Below are 17,410 nucleotides of genomic sequence, written 5' to 3' on the forward strand. Positions count from 1 at the left end.
GGTAGAAACTCTGAAGCCCAACCTGAAAATGCTTAACGACCATCGTCAGCGACGACAAACCATCCCCCACACTGCCCACACTCAAGGACTGACACAGGTCATCTGGCACTCACTCCGCTCTCACTCCATTCACTCACTTCTCAGATCCCAGTTCAACAACTCTACCTTAAAGTTAGGATCTGTGAAATACATGAGTGCTGGTGACTTAACTACTTCAATGTAGAGGAATGTTTTGTGCCCACATCATAGACTGAAACCCCATTAAAAATGTTCAACTCTACTTAGAAAACTGTGTGTAAATGTAATGAAGTTGCATTGCTTACTACAAAATGCACAAGGTTATACCTAGATAATAAGGACTATACACACTTGTGTTTAGCTGGGTACTGAAACGAAAGAAAATCATTAGGAAACAACCAAAATAGATAACAAATTAATTACTTAAAAATATAAATAAATTAGATAACGTTTTACTATCTTCTGAACACAATTAATTGAATTTGTTTATAATCCACTTCAGATGCTATGAATAAGGTAATATGGGATTGTTGAATGTACAATCCACACATCCTGAAAGCAACCAGACCCATTTTTGCTGAGCACCAGTGTGAACTGAATACAGCTTGTATTGTGTACTTCCCACTTTACCTTTTGACAACTTTAAATTAGGTTTCAATTTATACACCAATTTTATCTATAGATGTGTATGACTATGTGATACAGTGTGTAATATACAGAAGGAAAAAAAAACACAAATTTAGTTTTAGTTTTCATTTTTGTTGTGGACCAAAAATATTCAGACAGGTATACATGAACTCCAGTAGAGCTAATAGTTTGGTAAGTAAAAATGTGTGTTGCAGTAGTTCAACAGTGGGTATTTTGGAGTTATTCCATCCACTATAGCTGATTTATCCCCTGTATCTCTGGAAATCTGATTATACCTAATTTCAGACAACATTTCTACTGGCACACAATGGTAGATCATATAAAGGCTGACAAAATATTATACTGATCACAAGGCATCACACACCTTTACAAAACTCATCAAAGACTTGACAGGGTGGATTATTGCTGGGACAACCACTCTTTCCAGTTGCCACAGAAGTCCATAGGTGTGTAGCACATGGCCAACCTAGGACTGGGGAATTCCATTGTCTGCTAGTCTGATTTGGATATAAGATCTTGGCTGAAGGATGTTAGTCTTTTCCAGGTTGCCCTTCAGAATTGCTAACGACCATCGTCAGCTACAAGAAACCATCCCCCACACTGCCGACAGTCAAGGACTGAGACAAGTCATCTGGCACAGATTTAAAGCCCTCACTCACTTCTCAGAAGCCAGTTCCACATTTAGAGTGGAGAGTGGAGGTAGAGTTAAGCCTACCACACACATAAAGATAATCGGGCTGATTTTGCCCCGATTTTCCCCCTTCCCGACAAAGACAAAAATCGGCCGATTATCCTAAAGTCTTAAGATTATTTTATGAGATTCTCTTGTAGTGTGTGGTGTGTTAAGAGTCAAAATTCTCACAACAATCGCCTCGGAAAACGTTCGGCGCCGATAATCGTAAATATTAAACATGTTCAATATTTCCGAATCAAAAGTCATCTTGCGTGTGGAAAGCCGGTGTTGTGCTGAGAAGTGCCTGCTTGCCAAGCTCTGCATGCTGCTCGCGGCAAGCCACTTCTCGACACAACACTGGCAATCCCACAGAGAGCCACAGTGCAGCCCTGGCAATACATGAGGTTCACACAGACATCCACGCATACACGGGAGATTTCCTGATAGCCGATAGCAAAGACGGTAGCGATCATAGCCGGCAACAGCCAGCAATAGAGCAGCCATGTTTAAACGATCATGTGACCGCCGCTCACGGCCGCTTTACTGCTCGGCGTCCGAAGCCACAGACACACAGACACACACAGATGGTATCGTTGTAAAGGCTGAAGTGTCCCGCTTTCATTTTTAAAAAATTACATCACTCTCATTGTCCATTCCGGAAATAGACCGAAAGAGTAGCTACAACAATACTGATCTCTTTCTGAGTTTTCTGACCGGAGGGTCAAGATTCTGAAAAATCTTAATGTGTGTGGTGCGCTGTGTTTGGAATATCACAGCACACCACACACAATACGATCAAAACTGTTCAATCACAGATTTTTTATCTTCATGTGTGGGGTCTTTCACAGATAAAAAAATTGGTTGAAATTTAGAGAATCTTTATGTGTGTACCAGGCTTTAGGATCTGTGAAATACATGAGTGTTGATGACTTCACTACTTCAATGTAGAGGAATGCTTTTGTGTCCACATCATAGACTGAAGTCTATGGGTGGGAATTGAGAACCGGTTTCCTCTTCAGAACTGGTTTCCCACGTGATCATTTCCTTGGGATTGTGTGCGTGCATGCTTAATGATTCCGCTAATCGATTTAGCTTTTTCCTTTGCAAATGTGCATGTTTCTAACCCAAACAACACATGCCGTGTTCAGGTCAGAATGAAGGCAAACACGGCGTCGAGACAGAAGCGCTCTAAAGTGTTGGGGTAGATGTGATGTGACAAAAAATATTCAGATTTATAAAACACTGCATACACACACTTGCAAGTAAAGTGCCTACAAGGCACATACATACTGTAGATAGTAAGGAATACACACTTGTGTTTAGCTGGGTACTAAAACATCAAAAAATCATTAGGAAGCAACCCAAATGTGTAACAAATTAATCACTGAATCAGATTGCCATTCTACTATTTGTTTTCAAAATAAATTTGATTAGAATTAGATTTATTGTGTACCTCCCACTTAACTCATTGAGTGCCATTGACGTACATATACGTCAAACGCAGTTTTCTGCAGCTGGTAAATGGGGACGCTGTCGCCCACACCTGTGAGTAATTTTGGGGCTTCTGGGATGTGTAGAACGAATGAGACTGTAGATTCAGAGCAAGAAGTGAAGAAGAAGGAGAAGACGAGTGCGATCGCTACGGAGATAAAAAAAGTTGGAAAAAGTTTCTATTTCTAGAGAAAAATGACGGGCAGAGCCTGGAACAAGTGTAACGTGGAGCTGTGATGAAAAATCTCTCTTACGGATGATCACTTTTGCGTATTTCTTTCTTATTCATACATGATGGAGTGTGTATTTCACTTCATGCTAACTAAGTGGGCACTTGTATCATTATGCACCAACCAACAGTGGACCCCTGTCATTCCATATAAACCAAGTGTGGACCTTTTTTTTCTGCAATGCAAAACAATAAGTAAAATGCATTCCCTATTAAATATAGATTTAGAATGCAAGTACATTTAAAATTGATTGAAACCATGTGCTGTTTAAAAAGTAGAAGAGTGACAATAGGTGGCCACCACAGAGCTTCATCTATATGGGACATTAGGTGACTACAGAATAACACTTTGTGGCTCTGGGCCATCAGACCATGTTGAATCCTGAGTTTAGTTATTTAAAGTAGTTTTCCCATGACAACAATGCAGTCAAGTAGTATGAAACTTCATTAAGTCAAAAACTTGACAGACTGTAGAAAGGTGTGTTGCAGTGGTATATCATATTACTTAGTGAGGTTAATCCATCCTCTAGAAGAATTATCCCTTGTATCTCAGACAAACTGATGACCCCCCAGCGCCTCCTTTATTTTCCCATACATGTTTTATTGTTGAGCCATAAATGTCAATAACTGAAATATTCCCTTAAGTATCTTGATAGGTTGCCATTGAATTTTCACAGTACATCCCATGTTTTAAAAAAACTACAATGAAAACTTCACCTGTGCTACTTTAGTTTAAAATATGTGTGTTTGCATGTGTTTGTGCGTGTGTGTTGTGTGTATTAATAGTTACAAATGTTTGTATTAAATTTAGATTAAAAATGTATCTTAAAACTTAGCAATTTCTCTCATTTCTGCTTATCCACCCATGCTGGAGTGTGTATGTCGCTCCGTGCTATCTCAGTGGGAGCTTGTGTCATTATGCCCCAACCAACAGTGGACCCCTGTCATTCCATATAAACCAAGTGTGGACATTTTTCTGTAATGTAAAACAGTAAATAAAATACATCCTCATAAATACAGATTCATGATGCAAGTACATTAAATGTGACCTAAAACCCTGAGTTTTAATTCAAATATTTTTCCTATAACAACAATGCAGTCAAGGAGTATAAAACTCTTGTAGGGGAAAAATTAATAGACTGTAGATATGTGTGTTGCAGTAGTGCACCCTACATTTAAAAATAATTACAACATTATTGGTGCTACTTTATTAGAAATGTTTGTGTTCAGTTTTGATGAAAAATTTCTCTTACGGATGATCACTTTTGCTTATTTCTTTCTTATTCATACATGATGGAGTGTGTATTTCACTCCATGCTAACTAAGTGGGCACTTGTATCATTATGCACCAACCAACAGTGGACCCCTGTCATTCCATATAAACCAAGTGTGGACCTTTTTCTGTAATGTAAAACAGTAAATAAAATACATCCTCATAAATACAGATTCATGATGGAAGTACATTAAATGTGACCTAAAACCCTGAGTTTTAATTCAAATATTTTTCCTATAACAACAATGCAGTCAAGGAATATAAAACTCTTGTAGGGGAAAAATGAATAGACTGTAGATATGTGTGTTGCAGTAGTACACTCAACATTTAAAAATAATTACAACATTATTGGTGCTACTTTATTAGAAATGTTTGTGTTAAGTTTTGATGAAAAATTTCTCTTACGGATGATCACTTTTGCTTATTTCTTTCTTATTCATACATGATGGAGTGTGTATTTCACTTCATGCTAACTAAAGTGGGCACTTGTATCATTATGCACCAACCAACAGTGGACCCCTGTCATTCCATATAAACCAAGTGTGGACCTTTTTCTGTAATGTAAAACAGTAAATAAAATACATCCTCATAAATACAGATTCATGATGCAAGTACATTAAATGTGACCTAAAACCCTTGGTTTAATTCAAATATTTTTTTCTGTAACAACAATGCAGTCAAGGAGTATAAAACTCTTGTAGGGGAAAAATTAATAGACTGTAGAAATGTGTGTTGCATTAGTGCACCCTACATTTAAAAATAATGACAACATTATTGGTGCTACTTTATTAGAAATGTTTGTGTTAAGTTTTGATGAAAAACATAATCTTAAGAATGATCACTTTTGCTTATTTCTTTCTTATTCATACATATTACATATTAATGTATTTCCTATTACTGTAATTGGTTGAAACCAGATGTATGGAGCATTTTGACTATTTAAAATTGAGATGATAGTAGGTCCCCTCTTGGACTGCTAAGAATGACAGAGGCAACACATTTATGGATGAGTAAAGACAGACAAGCAAATTATCTTTGTTAAGAAAAAAGGAATTCATTCATTAAAGCTGGTTTTAAGTAAATGTTGTTGCTTATACTGCAGAACTTGATATTAGTGCATGCAGCCATGTTACTTCTGAATTGCATGCAATTCAATAAAAAAAAATTACTCTCAAATGTGGCCATGATTATTTAAATATATATATAATTTGTATTACAGAGACTTTAAAATAAGTAATGATAACTCTCAAGTTATATTAGTCATTCTTGAAAGAAACTGAGAAAGTCATTGTTGTAAACAAAGACTCACTAGTGAATGGGTCGTTAGGTGAATGAATGGGTGCAGACAGCTCCACTGCAGTATGTGGAGGTCCACTCTTTGATAGGTAAATGTCGCTCAGAGATCCAAGTCCCCTCTTGGCAATTTCTTTAAAAAATAATTAAAAGTCACATTTTCAGTAATATTATGGTAAAACACCTTAAAAGTCAATTTTATATTCCATTTTTGGTTTTTCAAAATAAGCAGAAACATAAGACCCCTCTTGGCAGCTTGGCCTGACAGGTCCCCTCTTACCCCTATTGGTGTGTATGTGTGTGTGTGTGTGTGTGTGTGTGTGTGTGTGTGTGTGTGTGTGTGTGTGTGTGTGTGCGTGTGTGTGTGTGTGTGTGTGTATGTGTGTGTGTGTGTGTGTGTGACAGTTGAGGGTCCTGTCACTATGCCTCCTATTGATCATGCGCCCTGGCTACTTGGCCAAGGGGATGTCCCTTTGGCCGAATGGTTAGCGCACATGACTGTTACCCAAGAGTCTGGGGTTCGAAGCCCGCCCTGGACCCTCTTCACCTTGCCACATGTGCCTTTCCTAACCTCTGCCATGAAGCACTGTTGCAAAATTACAACATTTTTTGTAAGATAGATAATAATGTAAGATAATCATGAAAATAAATATGTTTAAAGCAGGACCTTCTAAGGAAATACCTGCTCATTTTCTAATCAATTCATAGTCAAAGTGGTGGGGGATGCTTGGAGATGATAATGCTCTGGAGCAGGTGTGAATGTTAAGGGGTTTGGGGCGTGTTGTTGCTCAGGAGAGAGTCTGGTCCAGCTAGCCTTCCAACATAACCTCCCCTCCCCCGGTCCTCCTTCAAAGTTGAACAGCCAGCTCCATTGCAGGCTCTGTGCGATTTGTGTGACAATGGGTGACCAATAGGTGGCCCATTAGGGCAAACAAAAGATTGAGCAATGATAATGCTAATTCCCTGGTCGAAGGCATGCACTGAATACCTGCAACTGCAAACATCTTAAAAAGGCTTTCATCACTCCCTTAGTTTTTTCCTATTTAAATGTAGATTCACAGTAAATAAATTGTGATAAAAAAAAAATTGACAGTAGGTATTATTAGCTACAACAATTTATTTCCAGATAAAACAGTGGCCAGCGCATCTCCAGTAGCTAGGTCTGTTATAATTTCACTTCTTAAATCAAACATGTACTCGTGGTTCTATGAATTATGTGAATTTCCACTCACCACCAGCGGGCGGCACTTTAAATGCCGCCTCTGGCGATATGTACTGTTCTGTGAGAGAAGCGCCATCTCCTGGTCATTTCATGTATTTCATTGAATGGGTGGAGTTCCAGTAAAAACTAGTCACACCCAGGAAAAGGAGGGGGTCACTCCAGCTGCTGGGACTTTGCTGGAGCTCTGCTGGAACTCTCATGGGAACAGCATGGGAACAGCATGGCAGGGGAATTTCTATGTGGCTCCCACTGTAGTCTGGCTTGTCAGGGTAACAGAAGACCATATCTGCAAGTTTTTTTGTTTCGTAAGTTTCCAAATGAAGATTGTGTGTTACAATCATTTTCATTTTGTGCATTGTAATAATTCAGCCACGTATGAGACACAGACTTAGCCATTTAGCTCAGATGCTGTTCTGATTGATTTGAGGCGTTCTACTACACTTTTTCTCTTTTTGTTCACATTATGTTGTCTGTACTTACCTCACTCATTGTGATTATTATTCTGTTTGTGTAAGTTCATTTAAAAAAAAACTTGTATCTGTGGATATTTTGTATTACAGTTTCACAGTCATGACATCTTCAGTAAAGATAAGTGACAACGCCACAGTCTGGTCTATTCTCGATTGTTTAGGCAAGCTGGATAACCACTTCGGCACAAGAGGTACGTGTTGTGATATTTACCCCAAAATCGTATATTGCTATAATGTTTGGGATATTGACACTTGCCTTAGACATATGATAAGCTCGTGACAATCAGATTAATAATGAAGCATGTAATCAACTTTTCTATAATTGGTGTAATTACTGTGTTTTGCTCTTACAGCCCAGAGAATGACATACACATGACAGGGGAAGTAGCAGATACACACAGAGACTGAGTGTACTGGTTGTTTGATAAACAATTGGGATATCTGGTCTTCCTACCTAACTGTGATAGTCAGCTGACGCAGGGGAAAGCTGACGAATGCGGGGGGTTGTGTGTCTCTGTCCTTTTCTCTGTCTGTTTCTTTGCTTGATAGGAGCTATCAGCAGTTGACCGGGACAAGGCGTGAAAGTGGAATTAAACACTGCAGGATGGCGTGTTGGACTCCAGCCAATGAGAATGCACATTACATCAATTACATCATATCTTGCATTTCTTGCATTAATCAGTAACTATAAAACCGGACAGGGACAGGAGACAGCATCAGACTTCGTGAACTGATGCTGCTGCGGCATGTTGGTCAGGGAAACTTAGTCTGGTCCGGAGCTCTGTACATAGCTCCTATCAAGCAAAGAAACAGACAGAGAAAAGGACAGAGACACACAACCCCCCGCATTCGTCAGCTTTCCCCTGCGTCAGCTGACTATCACAGTTAGGTAGGAAGACCAGATATCCCAATTGTTTATCAAACAACCAGTACACTCAGTCCCTGTGTGTATCTGCTACTTCCCCTGTCATGTGTATGTCATTCTCTGGGCTGTAAGAGCAAAACACAGTAATTACACCAATTATAGAAAAGTTGATTACATGCTTCATTATTAATCTGATTGTCACGAGCTTATCATATGTCTAAGGCAAATGTCAATATCCCAAACATTATAGCAATATACGATTTTGGGGTAAATATCACAACAATTACGCCAGCATAATAACATAATTATGTAACATTACAAAATGAAGCAAATACTCGGAACTACTTGCATTTTTGAAATCACTCCACCCAGCAGCTGTGGAGTTTAGTTTTGGTTACGCATTTGCCTCGAAAACAACTCTGTCTCGTAACGTTCCAATATTATTTCATAGTGTGGTGAATGTGTAGGTCACAACTTCTCTGCGAGAGCGTTTTAGAGTTGTTGGAGTTTGAATTTAGGGAAAACCAAAACAACATGCACCGATAAATAAAGGTAATCAACGTACTCCTATGACTATAGGGATTATGGCAATGGACGAATTTGCCAAAATACTGAACTATCCCTTTAAGGTTTTTATTCTGCAACTACCTTTTAGAAAGAGGAAAGTGACTGAAACTAAATTATTCCAACTTTTGGGGCTGCTGTGTAATTTTCAACCTGGTTTCCATTTTAATAATGCACAAAAAGGATGACGACAAATGTTTATTTAACTATTTAAAAAAGCAAAGCATCATGTCTGAGTCAAGTAAATCACTGATGCTTGAACTGGAATTTAAAAAAAAAAAAAGGCTCAACATAACATGTGGCTTTTGTATTAGCCTAGATTATCTTGTCGAAGAACGTGAATTACAATCATCAGAGTGACTCTGGTGAAAACAATAATTGAAACTATCAATTTTGTACATAGGCTACAAATCTTTAACACACCTTTTTTTTCACATGTGTCTGCCATCAAAAATAGACAGCATGAAGGCCAGTTGATGTCAATGACATCATATCAGTAATAATCAATTGTAATACCTTACCCCCCCCCCCCCCCGAGGAATTCATCTAACTGTCTGAACAGCTGCAGACAGGTGGCTTTTTCAAGAAAACATTAATCTGGAATTAATGAATAATTAAGATAAAAACCACTAATCCCAGCAACCTGCAAACTTTCTAAAGATGGCAGCGGCAGCAAAGTAGCTCACACAACACAGGCAGTGTATTCCTGCCATTAGGATGATTTTCCCCTCAGAAATATAACTGGTTTCAGTGGATTTAATCACTGTCCCTTCCTACATGAAACTGGCCTGATTGGAGCCAGGCTGCAGTATCTTAAGTGTAACAATGTGTTTAATGGACTTTCTGAACCAGGGATAGAAAAAAACATAGATCACTGGATTTAAACAAGAATTGAAATACAACAGCCAAATTTCAATGGCTGCAGAAGACTCCCCTATTGTGTTGGTCACAGCTGCAACTGCAACACAATAATATGGACAGGAGCACAGAAGAAACACAACTACTACAACACCAAGAGTCCTCGCTGCTTTCATTTCAGATTTCTTAGGTTTTACACTCTCTGAACACTCAAGTGTCACAGTTGTAATGTGAGAGCGCATGGCACGAGCCTGAGACACAGCCACCACAAATACTCTCAGATACAAAAGTGTAATGATTAAAATGGGACCTAAAAAGGTCACAGCAAGGTCAAAAATTTCTTCAGCATAATTGTTTAAATATATACACTCTCCATAACAGGAGTCATACCTGTGTGGTTTCCTGAGAAAATCCCTCAGAATCCAACTACTATGGACAACAGAAAATATCCAACACAGACAAATGCAGAGGTTAACTCTTTTCACAGTGACTTTGGTGGAGTAAAACATGGGATCACAAATTGCAACATAGCGGTCAATTGATATGAGCACCATGTTTCCTACTGAAACACTGACAACAAGGTAACCGAAAAAGTAATTGACCGCACATAGGAAGTCACCGAGCATCCAGCAGCCTTGGAAGAGGAGGAATTCAGATGGCATCTGTAGGAAACCAACAAGGAAGTCTGAGACAGCCAGAGAGAGGAGAAGGAGGTTGGTGGTTGTGTGGAGCTGCCTGAAAAAAAAGAGAGAATATCAACAGTGAGCACACTGTTACATGTAGAGTTTGTAGAAATAAAAGTTATAATCTAAAATGTATCCAGCATTGTGATTTAAATTCATCACAGCATTAGAGCTGCAAAAGCATTTTCAAATCATGAATAAGCATCCATTAAAGGCCTAAATAGGAAGACATTATTTCCTTGCATTATCTATATTCTCAAGGAGAAGAATATTTTCTGTTGTCGGGCATATGAGAACTCATCACTCATCCTTTTTTTAATCATATATTTGCAATTATCTGAAAAGTACTAAAATCAGTTGTGTTGCCTATAGGTCAAAGCAGTATCTTCATATTGGATCAAATAGGAACCTGTAAATCTAACACGTTTTTGTTCATAACCTAAATCACACATTATGTTGCATAGAAGGAGCCACAATATAAACTTTAGACCATGCAGAGAAATTCTATCTCTGCCTGAAATGGGAGATAGAGATGATGACCAGGAGGTTCAGGACCACAATGAGCAGAGTGATGCAGATCAACCCAGTGAAAAGGAGCATAGCCAATGCATGATGATTCATTGTTGTCCTGCAGGAAATGTTCAACTGGGAAAAACAGAGGTCTGTTTCTTCTGGGGCCTCCATATTCAGACAGAGGAGAAGCTGCTGAGCTCTGACAACTTTCCGATTAATGCTATATTGGTCATAGAGATGATTTATCTCTTTCCATCCTCCCTTCCCACATTAAAATTAGAATTATTCAGAAGGCTGACTATGTCATACTTTGGCTGTATCTACCTACTTGTGGGCAATCTTTAATCAGTGCAACTACACAATCAGCACAAAGGTCAACTAAAAGAAACATAAAACAAAGATAGAGGTGGTCTACTGATGACTACTAAAACATTTTCCAATATCTTCCTTTTTAATTTTCATAATGAATATGTTCATCAATAAACCCCACCACGATGTAGCGATTCTATCACTTAAGTTGCTTCCTATATCAATTTGGCGTGACTGAAGCCAGGCTGCATTATTTGAAGTGAACCAATGAGTTTGACAGAATTTCTGACCCAGGGGTAGAAAAAAATGTAGATCACAGGGCTCAGACAGGAGTTAAATTTCAACAACCAAAGTTTGAGGGCTCCAGTTGATGGCCAAAGTGAGTTGTTGACTGCAGAGCAACACAATGATATGGACAAGAACACAGCACAAACACAACTGCTACAATACCCAGATTCTTTGCTGCTGTAAATTCAGATTTCTTAGGTTTAACATTTACTAAATGCTGAAGTTTGACAGCTGCAATGTCAAGGAACATGGCACGAGCTTGAGAGACAGCCACAAGAACTCTCAGATACAGTGTAATGACAAGAATTGGGCCTAAAAGTGTCACAACAAGGTCGACAATTTCTTCTGCAAAGCTGTGTAAATATATGTACAGTATGCATTATTTACATCCTCAAGGAGAACAGGGATCCTACTTGTCTGAAGGCTCAGGTTCAAGATGGTACGGAGAGGCACAGCCAGCTGGACAGCACAGTCCTCAAGGAGTGTCAGCGAAACACCATCAGGGCCAACCAACTTGTTTGAAGTTGCTACCAGCTAACCCAGACATTTTGTTTGAAAACTGACCGCATGGTACCATGAGCACCTTCAGTCCTACCAGCTATGCTAGTAGGACCTGATGGCCCTTCTATGTGTGTGGTTAAGCTGCCTGATATAAATAATATCTTTCTACTGTCAGCATACAAAGTAGGCTACAAGGGAAGCTTATGGTGACCCTCAAGATTAGTTATTTGCTAAAACTGTTGATGTTTCTTTTTTTTCCTCAGATGGCTACACAACAGAAGCTGACGAGAGTTATTTTTTTTGAGGGGGACATACGAAAAATGACAATGACTCCTGGTCCCAATACAGTTGATGATTTAATAAAGTGGTTCAAGAAATCAGTTGAACCTGATTACAACTTCGCTTTACAGTACGAGAACCCTGAATTCAACAATGCACGTTGTAACCTTACAGACATTTCTGACCTCCCCTACCATCAGAATTATTCCTGTCCTTGATCTCATCCCAGTGCCACAAAGTGAAATAAACAATGACATGAGCAGCCAGCCTGACACAGAGATCTTATCTACCTCATCTCAGGAGGGTCGCAAAGAGTGGCCTGAGGTATTTGACATTCCAAAGTTTACTGTAGACGTGGAATACAGATTACGCCATGGAAATCTGATGTATCTTTGTGATAGCACTTACCTGAAAGTGACAAAGGATATGAAGCATGATATTCTTGACAAGCTGGCTGGGAGATAATCTATGGCTACAAAGTGTAGCCGATGTTATCTGGCCCTCTGCGTTGTGTTCGGTGCGGACTGCCCAAGGTGGGGTTTGAACCGGGACCCTCTTTTTGAAAAAGGGTCCCATGTTCCCCATTTTCCCCAAAAAGGGTCCTATGTTCCCCGGTTGCAATACATACTGGGGAACATTAAAAAAAAGGTCCTATGTTCCCAACTGTTACCGGGGAACATAGGACCTTATTTTAAAAAAAAGGGTCCTATGTTCCCTGCTGTTGCTGGACTCTCTTATCTGGACTCTCTCTAGGCCTATCTATCTGGCCTGTCTAGCCTCTACCTGGTCTTTTTACTAAACTTAACCAACTCCTTTCTTCATTGCCTAAACCCAACCAATGGGACAATTACACTTCTCACTCAAAGTCACAACTCAACTTCTCAAAAATAGGCCCAAATATGCCAAGTCACTCACAACTCCACTTCTGGGTATGGGTACAAAAATTGCATGTTCCCCAGTCCGGACACAGCGGGGAATATAGGACCCTTTTTGGGAAAAAGTGGGGAACATAGGATCCTTTTTTAGAAAAAGGGTTCTATGTTCCCCAGTCCTATACAAAGTGGGGAACATAGGAAAAAAAATAATTTCACTTTCAATGACAAGTAAATCATCTCAGTCAGTCTGTCACTTGCTACATAATATTTGCCTGACTGGAGCCAGGCTGCAGTATCTGAAGTCTAACAATTTGTTTAATGGCTTTTCTGAACCAGGGATAGAAAAAAACATAGATCAGAGGGTTTAGACAGGAGTTGAAATATACCAGCCAAATTTCAGTAGCTGCAGATGATGCCCCTACCGGGTTGTTCACAGTTATAACTGTGAACAACCCGACTAAAACAGTAATATGGACAGGAGCAAACAATAAACACCACTATTACAGTGGTCCAGAGTCCTCGCTGCTTTCAGTTCAGATTTGTCACTTTTTACAGTGTGTGAACGCTGAATAGTGACAGCTACAATGTGAGAGCGCATTGCACGAGCCTGAGACACAGCCACCACAAATACTCTCATATACAAAATTATAATGACTAAAACTGGGCCTAAAAAGGTCAAAACTACATCAATAATTTCTTCAGCATATTTAAACTTGAATTTACACTCACCATGACAGGTTTTATATCTGTCTGGTTCGTTAAAGAACTCCCTCATCATCCAACTGCTATGAAGAGCAGAAAACATCCAACAGAGTAAAATACAGTATTGAACCCTCCTCAGAGTAACCTTGGTGGAGTAAAACATGGGGTCACAAATTGCCATGTATCGGTCAACTGATATGAGCACCATGCTTCCCACTGAAACACCAACAACAACATAACCAAAAAAGTAAATCATAGCACATAGGAAGTCACCCAGCATCCAGCAGCCTCGGAGGACAAGGGTTACAGCTGGCATCTGCACAAAACCCACAAGGAAGTCTGCAACAGCCAGAGAGAGGAGGAGGAGGTTGGTGGCAGTGTGGAGCTGCCTGAAAAAAAGAGAGAATATCAACAATGAACACACATGCAGCAGTTGTAGAAATACTTGTTATTAACAGCTACAACAGCACTGTAACAACATAAATGTATAAATCTCAACTGTAAAGTGCATTTTCAAATAACAATTTTGTATTCATTCTTAAAAAAACAACAACAACTTTCTTCCTATTTATCAAAACAGAGAAGCCTTGGTCAGAGCTCTTTCCTTATAAATTGAACCAAAACATAAAAGTAAAACATGTTTTCATCAGTAACCTAATTCTGAATTTCTGTTGCATAGCTGGAGCCAAAAAACGAAGAATTTTGTAAGCCATCCACACAATTATTATCTCTGCCTGAAGTGGGAGATAGAGATGATGACCAGCAGGTTCAGAACCACAGTGAGCGAAGTGATGAAAGATATCAGAATGTAAATAAATATGGCGTCAGTGAGAGAAAGTATTGTCTTCCTGCAGGAGTTGTTGAACTGAGGAAAGCAGAGTTCAACCTCCTCCAGAGCCTCCATATTCAGAGAGAGGAGAAGCTGCTCAGCTCTGACAGCTCTCTGAGTGAAACTGTCACACAGATAATTTATATGTTACGGAGCCCCTTGGAGGACATGCATTGTTCCAGAAAGCAGATTATGTCATCGATCCAATTTGTCTTTGAATGGAAGTCTATTTTTAGAGCGGCGGGGTTTTCGAACGGCGGGGTGTAACGGCGACGGCACCGGTACCGGTAACAAATTCACAGTAGTAGGAGTATCCACCTCCGTACATCAAAAATGTAAGCGTGTTTTGCCGGTTTTGCTCTTCCGGTGGAATTTTATGTTTACGTTTCCATGGTTTCGGTAGTCGCGGTAAATGCATGGATTTCTTTTTTTTTTATTATTATGAAAATCTGTAAAATGCATGGATCATCACACCAGCTTTTAACAGTGGATATCACACAAATTGACATCCGTGTTAAAACCAGTGTTAATAGATCCATGCGTTTACCGCAACTATGACAATGACTGAAAACCATGGAAACGTAAACGTACAATTCCACCAAACCGGTAAAACCGGAAGCCGGTTTTGACCATAGATGACGTTCGGAAACTTGTGGATACCATTACTGCAAGAGTGTCAAAAGTGGACAAAGGGAAAAAAAGAAGTTTCATGCCTGGCGATGTTGTCATGGTGATGGACTCCACAGCATTGGGTACTTGGAAAAGTACCAGATAAGAAGGGTCTTGTATGTGTTGTTCCAAAGCAAACCAAAACAAGCGTGATTTGAAGGTGATAGCTACAAGTTTAATTCCTTCTGGCCAGTAGGTGTAGAACTCATGCTGCCTGTCACTACCCGATTTGCGACGCTACCCGATCTGTGACAAAACTGGTCTGCGCATGCGCAGACCGGCCGCCATCTTGGACAGCTGCCTACGGCAACTCCACTTGGACAAACTTCATTTGGGCACTGCCCGATTTGCGTACTGTGAAATTAAAATACGGTACTGTGAAAATGATTAAAATAAAATAAAAACCGCGGAGGTCCGTCATAAGACAGCCGCGGCAGACTCGTTTATTCAGTGAGTGTTGTGGTAGTTGTGATTGTTTGTGGTTGTCATGGTGATGAGGCCGGCGAGAAAAGAGGACAGTAAACATTAAAAGTCCGTCTGTGTTCCTGTTTTCTGAGCATCAAGATCCAGACCACCACAACCAACCCTCAATTTACATTACTAATAAAGTATTTAAAAAAATATATAAAAAGATAAACCGTCTCTGGCGACGCACATAGGGCAGTGATCCTAAGTCAATTCAACTAAGTTTGTCCAAGTGTAGTTGCCGTACGTGGCTGTCACAGATCGGGTAGCGTCGCAGATCGGGTAGCGACACTGCCTGCTCTCGCTCCAACCTTCCGTTTTACTGGTTGCCAGTTACACATGACATCAACGTTCTAATGCTGTTGCCACAGAGATCATTCCATGCCGACGTTGCCAATGTAACCAGATGTAAATATTTATATATTTCGGACCCGCCAAAATTTATTAAAGGTTGACTATGTAGAATTACAAGAAAAACAACAGAAAAAGAATTCCAGCAGTCGATTGCCAGACCGTTGCTAGGTGAAACGGGCCGTTGCTAGGGACTCCGCTCTGAACAGAGGACAGCAGAGGAGGAGAGCTAAGCAGGATATTTACCTTATGTTTCATTTTTACCGTCATTAACAGCATAATAAATGACTTGTAGCTTGTTACAGGGACAGTGGAGGCTCTCTGCCTTCACACCGCTGCTGCTCAGAGCCTCAGAGCCCCCGCTGTCACTGCTCTCGTCAAGTTGGAAAAAAAAAAAAAAAAAAGGAGCTCCGTGGCACCGAAAGTCCGCGACGATAAACGTGTTTATGACAGATAAGACTACACAAATACACCCATCCTAACAAGTATATGATAATCCATTGATCCACCGATTGATTATTAAAAAGGCTTGGTTGGAAACAAACGCATCGGACCGGGAGGAGGCAGGAAAACAGCGGAGAACTGAGCCACATGTCGGCTACAGGCAGGTACGAATGTAAACAGAACGTTGACAGAAAGTCATTGTCGAGCCCGTCAAAAAAATTAAAAATAATAATTCAGACTAAAAAAAAATGTTTTATGGAAAAGCAATACTTTCATTCTGTACCCCTCTAAAGGCCCCATGGATGTATTATTTTTGAAAAAATATAGCTTTTAATAAATATTCTACATATTCAACCTTTAAACAATTATTTATATACTATTTTTTAAAAAATCAGTAAAATTAATACTTTTATTCTGCACCCCTCTAGACATTCTGTGGATGCATTATTTAAAAAAAAAAATCCTTTTGATGAAAAAGTTGTAGCTATGACCTTTAAGATCTATAATAAAAATATGTCTGTTACGTGAAGTCACAGCTTGATTTACAGTGATTTATGTAAAAGCATGGATTATGTATTCATGCATATTCATATATTTTGATGTTGGTTTACATTATTGTGGCTCCTTTAATTTATGTTTATTTAACTGCTTTGTTTTCTGCCAGACGCGATTAGGGGCTGGCATGTAGGAGCCATGTTTCATTGACTGCGTTTACATGGATACTTCAGTATCCTAATCACGCTTTTTAAGTATCCCATTTTTGTGTTTGAGCATGTGAACACAATTTTTTTAATGATCAAATGGTATTCATTTTAATACATTTAATAATTTCCTTCTGCACTTATTAATTTACAAATCTATTCATGCTATACCATTGTTTTTTTTTCAATATAAAAGT

General features: G+C 39.4%; 1 protein-coding gene and 1 pseudogene across 1 annotated transcript; both read right to left on the reverse strand.

Annotated features, from left to right (window-relative positions):
* Positions 1-9,519: 9,519 nt before the first annotated feature.
* LOC146965447 (trace amine-associated receptor 13c-like) lies at positions 9,520-10,971 on the reverse strand. Its single transcript, XM_085765516.1, has 2 exons — positions 10,802-10,971; positions 9,520-10,339 (listed from the first exon to the last, which is right to left on the reverse strand). Exons 1-2 carry the CDS (start codon positions 10,969-10,971, stop codon positions 9,520-9,522), a joined length of 990 nt encoding a protein of 329 aa, XP_085621642.1.
* Positions 10,972-13,309: 2,338 nt separating this feature from the next.
* On the reverse strand, positions 13,310-14,658 carry LOC146965448 (trace amine-associated receptor 13c-like; annotated as a pseudogene).
* Positions 14,659-17,410: the final 2,752 nt, after the last annotated feature.

This window comes from Trachurus japonicus, chromosome 21, assembly GCF_045865225.1.
Source record: "Trachurus japonicus isolate A0001 chromosome 21, Traja_1.0".
Classification (NCBI taxonomy): Eukaryota; Metazoa; Chordata; class Actinopteri; order Carangiformes; family Carangidae; genus Trachurus; species Trachurus japonicus.

Bases quoted from the DNA above. Each gene is read 5' to 3' on its own strand.
- LOC146965447 (XM_085765516.1), bottom strand. From the start codon at position 10,971: ATGGAGGCCCCAGAAGAAACAGACCTCTGTTTTTCCCAGTTGAACATT. The intron at 10,340-10,801 runs GCAGAGATAGAA...CTTTTTTTTCAG, and splicing joins ATCTCTATCTCCCATTTCAG to GCAGCTCCACACAACCACCA.